This window comes from Ovis canadensis, chromosome 20 (genome assembly GCF_042477335.2).
Source record: "Ovis canadensis isolate MfBH-ARS-UI-01 breed Bighorn chromosome 20, ARS-UI_OviCan_v2, whole genome shotgun sequence".
In the NCBI taxonomy this organism is placed as follows: Eukaryota; Metazoa; Chordata; class Mammalia; order Artiodactyla; family Bovidae; genus Ovis; species Ovis canadensis.
Window position 1 is genome coordinate 41,580,830 of NC_091264.1, and position 11,669 is coordinate 41,592,498.

General features: G+C 49.1%; 2 protein-coding genes across 12 annotated transcripts; one reads left to right on the forward strand and one right to left on the reverse strand.

The window, feature by feature from the left end:
• Positions 1 to 534: 534 nt before the first annotated feature.
• STK19 (serine/threonine kinase 19) lies at positions 535 to 9,262 on the reverse strand. Of its 10 annotated transcripts, none has more exons than XR_011251453.1 (8): positions 8,969 to 9,164; positions 8,618 to 8,814; positions 3,160 to 3,255; positions 2,715 to 2,854; positions 2,409 to 2,556; positions 1,433 to 1,530; positions 1,174 to 1,321; positions 535 to 978 (listed from the first exon to the last, which is right to left on the reverse strand). XR_011251453.1 is itself a non-coding variant. In XM_069564361.1 (7 exons), the coding sequence occupies exons 1-7, from the start codon at positions 9,066 to 9,068 to the stop codon at positions 933 to 935; spliced, it is 765 nt and encodes a 254-aa protein (XP_069420462.1). In that variant the 5' UTR covers positions 9,069 to 9,262; the 3' UTR covers positions 535 to 932. The 10 variants fall into 10 exon arrangements, 7 of the variants coding, with proteins under 7 accessions (XP_069420462.1, XP_069420459.1, XP_069420461.1 ...); XR_011251452.1 differs by having other exon boundaries at positions 2,053 to 2,556; XR_011251451.1 differs by having other exon boundaries at positions 8,618 to 8,847; positions 8,969 to 9,155.
• On the forward strand, positions 8,835 to 11,649 carry DXO (decapping exoribonuclease). 2 transcript variants are annotated; one of them, XM_069564351.1, is made up of 7 exons: positions 8,835 to 9,587; positions 9,818 to 10,179; positions 10,342 to 10,577; positions 10,664 to 10,883; positions 11,006 to 11,141; positions 11,273 to 11,367; positions 11,453 to 11,649. In XM_069564351.1, exons 2-7 carry the CDS (start codon positions 9,824 to 9,826, stop codon positions 11,586 to 11,588), a joined length of 1,179 nt encoding a protein of 392 aa, XP_069420452.1. In that variant the 5' UTR covers positions 8,835 to 9,587; positions 9,818 to 9,823; the 3' UTR covers positions 11,589 to 11,649. The 2 variants fall into 2 exon arrangements, with proteins under 2 accessions (XP_069420452.1, XP_069420453.1); XM_069564352.1 differs by having other exon boundaries at positions 9,263 to 9,587; positions 9,818 to 10,253.
• The last annotated feature ends 20 nt before the right edge of the window (positions 11,650 to 11,669 follow it).

The following is an 11,669-nucleotide window of genomic DNA, read 5'->3' on the forward strand; positions in this document are numbered from 1 at the left end:
ACACATCTGCCCAGCAGGGCCCCACGTGGCTCAGCAAATGGCTCAGACCCGTGTCTCCTCTGTTGATCCCACAAAACAAGATACTAAGAAACCTGTCTCTTACTATGTGTTCATGCATGCTCAGTTGCTTCAGTCATGTCCAACTCTGTGACCCGAGGTCTGTAGCCCACCAGGCTCCTCTGTCTATGGAATTTTCCCGGGAAGAATACCGGAGTGGGTTGCCATTTCCTCCTCCAGGGGATCTTCCTGACCCAGCCTCCTGAACAGGCAGGTGGATTTTTTACCACTGAGCCACCTGGGAAACCTCTTATACTAACTCCCACAATAACTGAACTACACTAGCTTTTTGCATGCTCTAACAAAAATTCTGTCATTTAGGAAATCAGACACATTCTCACCATCCTTCAGGGGAAACTGACCTCAGTGTCCCTTGTTCCTCTCTGATCAACAAGGTAAAGCTCTGGCCCCACTTTGGCTTTACCTCTGCCCCTAAACGAGGTGCCCAGGTTCACACGTCTCATGAAACAAAAGACATCCACAAAACATCAGAAGTACTTTATTTGGCAGTTTCAACCCAACATGTAGGAAGAAAAATTCTGTCCAACTTTGACAGCTTACCCAGTGACCCCTCCTTCCTACCCCAAACAGAGTAGTGGCAGCACCTTGCTGCATGAAAGACAGCAGCCACAGCCTTGGCAAGGTTTCTGGCTCCACTTCCGTGAAAGGGCAGAGAAGCACAGCCCAAACCCCTCCATGGGACGCAGCCCAGGTCAACAGCGGCAGTCACATCTGACCCTCGGCACAGCAGCAAGCCCAGCACTCTTCCTGGCTCCCGAGCCTTCCCAAGGTGACCCTGCCTCAGCCCGGGTGGGCAGCCCTCTTGGGCCCCTCAATCCCCACCCTGGGGAGGTGTGCAATGATGAACAGAGTCCTCAGGTCTCTGGCAGGCGGAGGAGGGTTCCAGAAGTGGTGGAGACACTGTGCAAGAGAAAGACAAGGCTGGAGCCGGGTTCCTGATTTCCAGAGAACTCAGACCTTGGCTGGATATGCTCCTAGGTTCCAGAAGACAGGAGAGGGGCTGGGCTTTGCTAATGAGGGAAGCACAAGGAGGGAGGAAATCCAACCTGAGGTCATTGCTCTGTCATCTTCCAGAGGCTGGGGCGCAAGACTCACCAGTCCACCAGCTGGGCCCCAATGAGGTCGTGTACATGGTAGGCGAGGCCGAGCCGCACCGAGGCCGGTGCCCGCCGGCCCAGAAGCTCTGAAAGAAGTAGCTCCCGGTACTTGGCCTTCCGGACCATGCTGAGGACAGCCTGGCGCCCTGGGGGAGAGGTGGCATGGGAGAGGGTAAAGGTGAATAAGGCCTGGAGGCCTGAGGAGGCACCTGAAAATGTTCTTGAGGGGCTACGGTCCTGAGCTACAGAGAGTGTACCTTTAACAAAATATTTGATGAACCTCCCAGCTCCAGGCACTGCGAGCCACCAACTTCCAGCATCTCGGACAGTGAGCACCCCGGCTTTGACCAGCTGCCTAAGAGAGTGGAGATGAAGTGTTGACTCAGAGCTCTCTCTCCTCCCCGCCCACTAACGGTGGACACTAAGTCTCCAGAGGCCTGGGCACCTAGGCCGAGGGACTGGACTACAGGAGTCTAGCCTGGGGCAGTTCTCTGCTCAGACCATGCTGCTCAGTGCCCCATGACCTTGCCTGCCATTCTCCCACCTGACTGCCCGCCGTCCACTCTCTCTTTTCCTGTTACCTGGTGGCTCAGATAGTAAAGAATCTACCTGCAGTGCAGGAGACTCAGGTTCAGTCCTTGGGTCGGCAAGATCCCCTGGAGAAGGGAATGGCTTATTCTTGCCTGGAAAATTCCATGGATAGAGGAGCCTGGCAGGCTACAGCCATGGGGTTGCAAAGAGTCAGACATGACTGTTATTATTGCATGTTCACTAAAACTGCTCCTCCTCTCTGAAGCCCCCTTGACCACTCTCAGTCCCACCACCAGGGGAGACACACAGGCCTTTCTCTGGAGCTCCTGCCATTACCTACACACACCTCACCACGGTTGTTCGTTGTTTAGTTGCTAGGCCATGTCCAACTCCATGGCAATCTCACAGACTGCAGCCGGCCAGGCTCCTCTGTCCATGGAATTCTCCAGGCAAGAACACTAGAGTGGGTTGCCATTTCCTTCTCCAGGGGATCTTCCCAACCCAGGGACTGAACCTGCGTCTCCAGCATTGGCAGGCAATTCTTTTACCACTGAGCCAGTAGGGAAGCCCCATACCTCACTGTAGCTCTTCTCAAATCTTACTGAAGTTTATCTAATGCGTTCAGGGATATCATGGGGTTACAAAGTAGGGATCCTGAGTCAGACCCACCCTCCTGAAACGATACTTTGTTTTAGCCCTTGCCTAGCTGTTGTTCTTTTGAATGTGAATGCTGATTCCCACCGGGCATTTACAGCTCCTGCCAGGCCTCTACATTTGATTAGCCACCCATATCTCCTGAATTTTAGTCCAGGGCTGTTTCGAAGGCCTCAGATAAGACAGGCCTCTCCTCCTGGGGAAGAAGCACAAACTTAGGTCATTTTATTTTTAAAAAAACAGAATCTGCCTTTTTAACAGGTTCCCCAAAAGAAAGAGAACAAGGCCGGATGGGACTGGAGGGAGGAGGGGAGGGGCCAGATGCCTGATTCTGTTGGTTCCCCCAGGTCTCACGTGATCTCTGGGTCCCTGAAGCCAAAGGTCTGTGTCATTTGGTCTTGCTGGAAGCTAAGGTCACCACAGGCTGGAAGCACGGAAGCCAGAAACTTCTGTACTGCGGCAGCATATGGGCGGCCATCACAAGCTTTAAGGACCTGGAACCAGAGATGAAAGACGTGGTCTGGCCCCACCTTCACCCTCTACCGACCTCTGTCCCCAGGATCACATTTCTCTTCCTATGTTTTGCCTGCTGCTCAGGGCCTTCTACCTCTCATACTTCTCCTCCTCTTCTTCCTCTCCCTCATATTAATTATTTTATCAGAGCCCTGTGCCCTGTCTGTGAGATGTGAGGTGGCAGGGGGGCGGGGGGGGGAGGTGTTTCTTTTCTTTTTATTTCCACTCCCTAGTCTTCCTGCACCCCCTGCCCTGGCCCCCATGACCCACACACAGTCATACTCACTCTGGTCCTGTAGTCCTCGGTGAACATGATTCCTTGGGCATCCAAGTCAAAGCCTAGCTGGACAATCCTGATCTCCCCCTGCTCTTGCAGTGCCTTCTGCCTCCATAGACATGAGAGTGAAAAGGATATCAGGGGAAGAGGTTCTGCTATACCCTGGACACACTGGGCAGGGACATTCTGTGTCCAAGTATTGGGGAGTTCTTCTTTAAGTAAAGGAAAAACTATGGGGAATTAGGGGGATCACCAAACAGTCTTTTTCAATTTGTCTTTCACCCACCCACCTCATGAGTTATCTGTTAAACAGCTGTCAACACAGGGGGCGTCCCTGGTGGTCCAGTGGCTAAGACTCCGTGTTCCCAGTGCAAGGGACCCCGGTTCAGTCCCTGACTGGGGACCTAGATCCCACATGCCACAACTAAGAGTTTGCATACAGCAAGTTAAGAATCCTGCATTCTGCAACTAAGACTCAACATACCCAAATAAATAATAAATATTTTAAAATGTCTGCTGAATAAAAAAAAAAACATTAAAAGAATCATGACATATTTTCTAAGACCAATCATAGGCAGACACTAAGATAAAGCAGTGATTAATGGGCTCTGCCCTCAAGGAATTAACAGTTGAGATTTTGGGTGGGGAAGGTGGAGAGGAATATGGGATAAAATGTTTCAAACAAATAAAAATAAACCAGAACTTCTGTTTCCAGGAATATAGCAAGACCAACTCACTCGGTGAAAATCAGGTAAAATGCTGCATAAAATGTTATTTTAAAAGCTGTTTAAGCATTAAAGCGCTTATAAGATAATAAGGAATTACCAGACTAATATAGGAAAACAAAATTCAAAAGAAACAGACAATAGAAACAAACCTAAAAAGATATGTTACAGTAAACTTATCAAAAATAGACTATTTTTTTAAGTATGCTTATAATGCTGAAATAAAAGCTAGAATGGAAAATTTCAGCAGGAAATTATAAAAACTGACATAATGGATTTGAAAGACATTCATGTATTAATAGAAATTCCAGAACTCAAAAATTAAGCAGGTGAAGTTAAGAAATCAACGGATGGATTCAGTAGACTCAGTTCAGTTCAGTCGCTCAGTCGTATTCGACTCTTTGAGACCCATGGACTGCAGCACGCCAGGCCTCCATGTCTATCACCAATGAAGCACAAGCTAGAATCAAGATTGCTGGGAGAAATATCAATAACCTCAGATATGCAGATGATACCACCCTTATGGCAGAAAGTGAAGATTGCTAGGAGAAACATCAATAACCTCAGATATGCAGATGATACCACCCTTATGGTAGAAAGTGAAGAACTCTTGATGAAAATGAAAGAGGAGAGTGAAAAAGTTGCACTTAAAGCGCAACATTCAGAAAACTAAGATCATGGCATCTGGTCCCATCACGTCATGGCAAATAGATGAGGAAATAGTGGCAGACTTTATTTTGGGGGCCTCCAAAATCACTGCAGATGGTGACCGCAGCCATGAAATTGAAAGACACTCCTTGGAAGGAAAGTTTTGACCAACCTAGATAGCATATTCAAAAGCAGAGCCATTACTTTGCCAACAAAGGTTCGTCTAGTCAAGGCTATGGTTTTTCCAGTAGTCATGTATGGACGTGAGCGTTGGACTGTAAAGAAAGCTGAGCGCCGATAAATTGATGCTTTTGAACTGTGGTGTTGGAGAAGACTCTTGAGAGTCCCTTGGACTGCAAGGAGATCCAACCAGTCCATCCTAACGGAGATCAGTCCTGGGTATTCATTGGAAGGACTGATGTTGAAGCTGAAACTCCAATACTTTGGCCACCTGATGCAAAGAGCTGACTCATTTGAAAAGACCCTGATGCTGGGAAAGACTGAGGGCAGGAGGAGAAGGGGACGACAGGGAATGAGAAGGTTGGATGGCATCACCGACTCAATGGACATGAGTTTGAGTAAACTCTGGGAGTCAGTACATTACAGCACAGCTAAAAAGCTACTAATCTACAAGACAGATTAAAAAAAATAATAACCAGAACATAATAAAGACAATCAAAAAGATTAAAAATGAGGACAAGAGGCTAAGAGACAAAGGATTCAGACAGAAGGCCCCATATGTGTTTAATTGGAGTCCCATAAGAAAAGAGATAATAAGCTGTGGGAAGTATCTGAAGAGACAATAACAGCCACAATCACAAAAGCACATTAATCTAACTCACATAAACCCATAGAATAGACAAAACAGCAATCAGAGAGGAAATAAAAGATTTCAATTATAACTTTAGTTACTAAGAAATTAGTAACTGAAGAATACATGTTTTTTTCAATATACATACATAGAATATTTCGTAAAACTGACTGTATAGCACAAAGCATGTCTCAATAAGCTTCCAAATGACTGAAATCATATTGTGTATGATTTCTGGCCATAATAATATCATTTATGCCAGAAATCATTATCAAGGTAACTAGAAAATGTTTAGGAAGTAGACATACATTTCTAATCAACCCAGTAAGTCAAAGAAAAAAAATCACAAAGGAAATTAGAAGACATTTTGAAATAAATGATAATGGAAATATATAGCCAAACTTGACAGATGGTTGACCAAGGGTTTCCCTGGTGGCTCAGATGGGAAAGCGTCTGCCTGTAGTGCGGGAGACCCGGGTTTGATCCCTGGGTTGGGAAGATCCCCTGGAGAAGGCAACAGCACCCCACTCCAGTACACTTGCCTGGGAAATCCCAGGAACAGAGGAGCCTGGTGAGCTGCAGTCCATGGGGTCACTAAGAGTCAGACACAACTGAGCAACTTCACTTTCACTTTGACAGATGATATATATAGGGGGAGACTACAGCCTGACATGCCTCTATTAGAAAAGAATAGAGGATGAAAATCAATGGAGGGAAAAAAGTAAAATAAGCATAGCAGTAGAGAGGAAACATGAATGAAATGGAAAACATGCATGCAAGAAAGAGCAACAAAGCTCAAAGTTAATTCTTTGAAAGACTACTAAAATTGATAAATCTTAGTGAGACAGACCAAGACAGGAAGGCGGAAAGAGAAACCTAGAAAAAGCACAGATAACCAATATAAAGAACAACAACAACAAAAAAAAGGATCATCACTATAGATTCTACAGAAAATAAAGTGAAATTACAAACTTTGTCAATAAATATGAAATTTTAGATGAAATTGACAAATTCTTAATACAATTTCTTCCACTAGAATGGACAAAGTGGGATATATTCACAAAATAGAAATCTATGAAAATGAATTTTAAACCATGTGTGTGCCTATGTGTGTGCGAACACATGCACACGCATTCTCAGTCACTCAGTCATGTCCAACTCTTCGGAACCCTGTGGACTGTAGCCCACCAGGCTCCTCTGTCCATGGAATTTTCCAGGCAAGAATACTGGAGTAGGTTGCCATTTCCTACTCCAGTAGATCTTCCCAATCCAGGGATCCAACCAGCGTCTCTTGGGTCTCCTGCATTGGCAGGAGATTCCTTACCACTGGGCCACCTGGGAAGCCCCCATGAATCTCAAAAATCATCATCTAATGAAACAAGATGTAAGTAAATACATATGGTATGATTTTATTTACATCAAGGTGAAAAGTAGGTAACTAAGCTATGTTGTTTATGGATAAACACATAGATGATATAAAGAAAACTAAGGGAACAATTATCAAACCAGTCAGGTATGTTGCTTCCCAGGGACATAAGGCATTTTGGCTGTATGTGGGCTGCTGGCTATGTTCTGCAGTCAACTTGGGTGATGGTTAAGTGGGGTATTTGCTTTATAAACAATCTTTAAATTACATGTGTTTATATTTTCTTTTGTGCAATTTTTAAAGTTTTTCTAAAATTTAGGCTAACACCAGTAGGTTAAAAACAACAAATACTCTATAAGGAGTGGTTCTGACTTGCTTCCTTAAGAGACTGGAGCTAGTCTCCATCTTCCTTTTCTTCCCTTTTTTCTTCCTCACAGGTTGTCAATTGCAAAATCCAATTGACTATTATTTTACTTAACCACATCACAGACCACTCTCTTGAATCATAGGTTTTAACACTGCCAACTATTCCACCCTCTTGAAAATTGCTACTTTCTCAATATACCTCTTCCTGGGTTCCTCTCAACTCTGTCAATTCTTTTAACAGCTTTTTCACAGACACCTCCTTTTCCTCCCCCACCCCCACCATATCAGTGGATCTCAATTGTTTTTTTTGGCCATACCTCCAGTTATGCAGGATCTTAGTTATCCAACCAGGGATTTAACCTGTGCTCCCCACCACAGCAGTGGAAATGTCTTAACCACTGGACTCCCAGGAAGTCCTTGAACTTCAAATTTTAGCACACATTATGAATCACCTGAAGTAGCTTTAAAATGTAGATTTCCAGTTCCTACTCCAAGAAAGCTTAATTCATTCTCACTGAGAGATTCCCAGAACCTGCAGTTTTGAATAAGCAGTCCAGGTAGTCTAGCGGAACTCAGGACATACTTTGAGAAACACGGCCTTAAATGTTGGTATCTCCTAGCACTGGGGATTTGGCTCTATTATCTGTCACTGCAAACCTGGGGTCCTTAACCTTTGGCCTCAGGGGATCTGTGAAACAACCCCCTTCCTCCTCAAATTGTACATACACTATATATACACATATAGTAGCATATATGCATTTTTTTCTGGAGAGCCATGGCTTTCATTATCTTCTAAAGTTTGTAAAAAGGTTAAAAACCACTCCTCTCTTCCCTCTTGCTACCAATTTCACCCCCATCCACAGACAACCACTACTCACATCTCGATGGCTTCCCATGCTCTTTCAGTGGCCCAGAATTTTCTCCAAACCCTCATCCAACTGTCTGCTGCACATTTGCCTCCGGATGCTCCACAAACACCTCCAACTCAACTCGTACAAAATAAACACATCATCTGCCCCCAACCACTCAATGTTCTCCTACTCTATTCACCCCACCAACCACTCAGTCGTCCAGAAAATCCAAGAGCTATCCTGAAGTCCTTCCTCTTTCCCTTTCCAATCCCTCATCCATCCTCTCCCTCCTTACTACACTGCTCTAATTTAGGCCTTCACCAGTTCTCAGCTGCAGTATCTTCCTAATTGATCTCCCCACCTCATGACACTGCCTCCAATCCGTGCAACACACCACTCCCTCTCTTGTTTTAACATTCTCTACCAGCTCATTGCCTTCTTTATAAAATGGAAACGACGCTGGTGTACAAGGCCTGCCCTAATCTGACGTCTGCCTGCATTCTCATCTCGAACCACGCCCGGTGACTCAGTTTCCCCAAAAGCTTCGCTCTTCCACCTTCATCATTTGCAATGCTATCCCCTGAGGGTCTGTAGCATTCTCCTCGGCACCGCAGTGCCTGGCAAAATGCCCGGCCCAGAAAGACCCAGCGCTTGCTGAATGGCTGAACAGCTGGTGGACTGAGTGAGTTACGGGGAGAACCTCGGAAGTGCCCACGAAGCACGAAAGCGCCTTCCCGTTGGTCGCTCTGACGCTCCTCACCAGCTGCCGGTCAGCCACGGTTCGGTCCGGTACGAGGCTGTACACCTGGCTCCTCAGCGCGATGGGGGGTAGCGCATCCTCAAACAGGACTCGCGGGAACAGCCGCACTATCTCTGCGACTGCCTCTCGCGCAGATCCTGGGCGGAGACACCGAGTCACTGCGACGTGAACTGAGGCGGGGGAAGCGGGGGTACCACACTGGGGCGCTGTTGTCTCAACATACAGGGTTACCAGAGGCGAGGCTGCCGCCAGCTGGGGTCTTTAGCCTCGCCCCGGGGTTGCCATGGTTACCTGACTCGCATCGCAAAGGATCTGCCTCTACATCCCCTAGTTCCCGCCGCCTCTTCAACCCAAAGGTCTCCGGGACCAGGCGATGCCTCTTCCGGCTCATATCCCGGGATCTGTTCGCGGCGGGGAAGAGGTAGAAAGCTGCTGAGAGAAGAGACCACGAAAACAGTCTTCCGGCACAGAGCAGTGACGTACGGGCTCCCTGGGCGTCCCTCCTCGGAAACCAATCAGCCCCATCTTCGTAGGCTGAAGTGCTGACGACAGAGGCACCGACTTGTCATCCCTGCGCCCCTCGCTGGGAGGGGCGGTGCCAATGCCAACACCAGCGCCATTCTCATTGGCCGAGGTCCCACGTCCGCTGCTGATTGGCTTCCTCTGAGAACGCTCACGTCCGGGGACGCCTGGGCGCTGCGGAGGGGCGCGGGTGGCCACGCTGGGATCTCCGTCCCGGTGTAAAGCGCACAGCCCCCTCCCGCCACCTAGGAGTTAGGCCGCCTCTGTCGCTGAATGATTGCATCACCGAGAGCGGAGAAAACTGCCCTCGCATCCCTTTGACGTATGATGTACTTGCCATGACATCATAGCCCTGAGAAGGTGGAAGTCGAGGTTGGCAGGATTTGAGGTAACCAGATCCTTGACCTGAGCCCAACCATCCTTCCTAACCACTCTGGGTTTAGAGCTACTGGGGTTGGGGGTATATAGGTCAAGGGAAAAGGTAGCATGCGCACCTGGTGGGGTTGTTTGAGGACACGGAGCTTGCATGTTTCAAGGCCAGACTCGCTTAGTCCTGACTCGAAGTCCCTCTTCTCCAGCCCTTCTTTTTAAAAGGGGAATTTCCTTGTCCCCTCGCAGGACCTCATGGAGTCCAGAGGGACAAAGAGAGAAGCTGGAGAGATAGAGGTCGCTGAACCTGGGAACAAGCTCCGCCGCCCAGCACCCTCCCTGCCCACGGACCCTGCCCTCTACTCTGGGCCCTTTCCTTTCTACCGGCGCCCTTCCGAATTGGGCTGCTTCTCCCTGGATGCACAGCGCCAGTACCATGGAGATGCTCGCGCTTTGCGGTACTACAGCCCACCTCCCACCAATGGTCAAAGCCCCAACTTTGACCTCAGAGACGGATACCCTGATCGATACCAGCCGCGGGACGAAGAGGTCCAAGAGAGGTTGGACCACCTGCTACGCTGGCTCCTGGCGCACCGAGGCCAGCTAGAGGGGTGAGCAAACCATAACACACAGTAGCCCTAGAGACCTGCACTCACCCTCTAAAATTGGGAGAGCCAAAGCTGGAGTAAGTCCTTACCTTACCCTATTCTTTGGAGAAGCCATCTGCACTATTGCAAGTGTCAGACCTTCAGCCCCTAACTCCTCCTCCTCAGGGGTCCAGGCTGGCTGGCAGGGGCCATAGTGACGTGGCGGGGGCACCTGACAAAACTGCTGACGACACCATATGAGCGGCAGGAAGGCTGGCAGCTGGCAGCCTCCCGCTTCCAGGGGACGCTCTACTTGAGTGAGGTAGAGACGCCAGCTGCTCGGGTTCAGAGACTCACCAGGCCACCGCTGCTCCGGGAGCTTATGTACATGGGGTACAAATTTGAGCAGTACATGTGTGCAGGTGAGAGTTGCCCTGATTCTGCCCCCTCCCCTATCCCCAGAGATTGAGAGCCCCCAGCCCTTGCTGCTGTTTCTCTCCTTGTGCAGACAAACCCGGAGTCTCCCCAGATCCCTCTGGGGAGGTTAACACCAACGTGGCCTTCTGCTCTGTGCTACGCAGCCGCCTGGGAAACCACCCTCTTCTCTTTTCCGGGGAGGTGGACTGCACAGACCCCCAGGCCCCATCCACACAGCCCCCCACCTGCTATGTAGAGCTCAAGACCTCCAAGGAGATGCACAGCCCTGGCCAATGGAAGAGCTTCTACAGGTTCAGGACAGGGGTGGACAGGATGAGAACCTTGGATGAAAAGCTTGGAAAAGAGACTTGGGGAAGGAGGCGGCTGGAGGGTGGAGGAGGGGTCCCACTGACCCCCTTGCCTTTCCTGACAGACACAAGCTCCTGAAATGGTGGGCTCAGTCGTTCCTGCCAGGCGTCCCAAATGTTGTCGCTGGCTTCCGTAACCCGGAGGGTTTTGTCTGTTCCCTGAAGACCTTTCCTACCATGGAGATGTTTGAATATGTCAGGGTAAGGCAATGAGTTCCCACCTGCATCCCCCTGCACCAACACCACAGGTCCATTGTCCAGGGACCTGCAGCCCACCTTCCCCTTCTCCCCCCTCACCGCCCGCCTTCTGCCTCCTCCTGGGCTTTCTCCAGAATGACCGTGACGGCTGGAACCCCTCCGTGTGCATGAACTTCTGCGCTGCCTTCCTTAGTTTCGCCCAGAACACAGTGGTTGAGGATGACCCCAGGTGAGGCATTCAGCTCTGCCCCTCCCCACTGGGGCCCAGAAACTCGGCCTCCAGCCCTCATTTCAGGACTCTATCTGCCCCCCAGGCTCGTCTACCTCTTCTCCTGGGAGCCTGGCGGCCCTGTCACAGTATCTGAACACCGAGATGCACCCCACGCCTTCCTGCCTCCATGGTACGTGGAAGCTGTGACCCAGGACCTCCCGTCACCGCCCAAGGATTGATGCTTCACAGGGGCTGGTCCTATTTCTGTGTGCACAGATAAAAGTCCTATTTCCAGGTGGCTCTCCCTGCTGTGTCTTTGG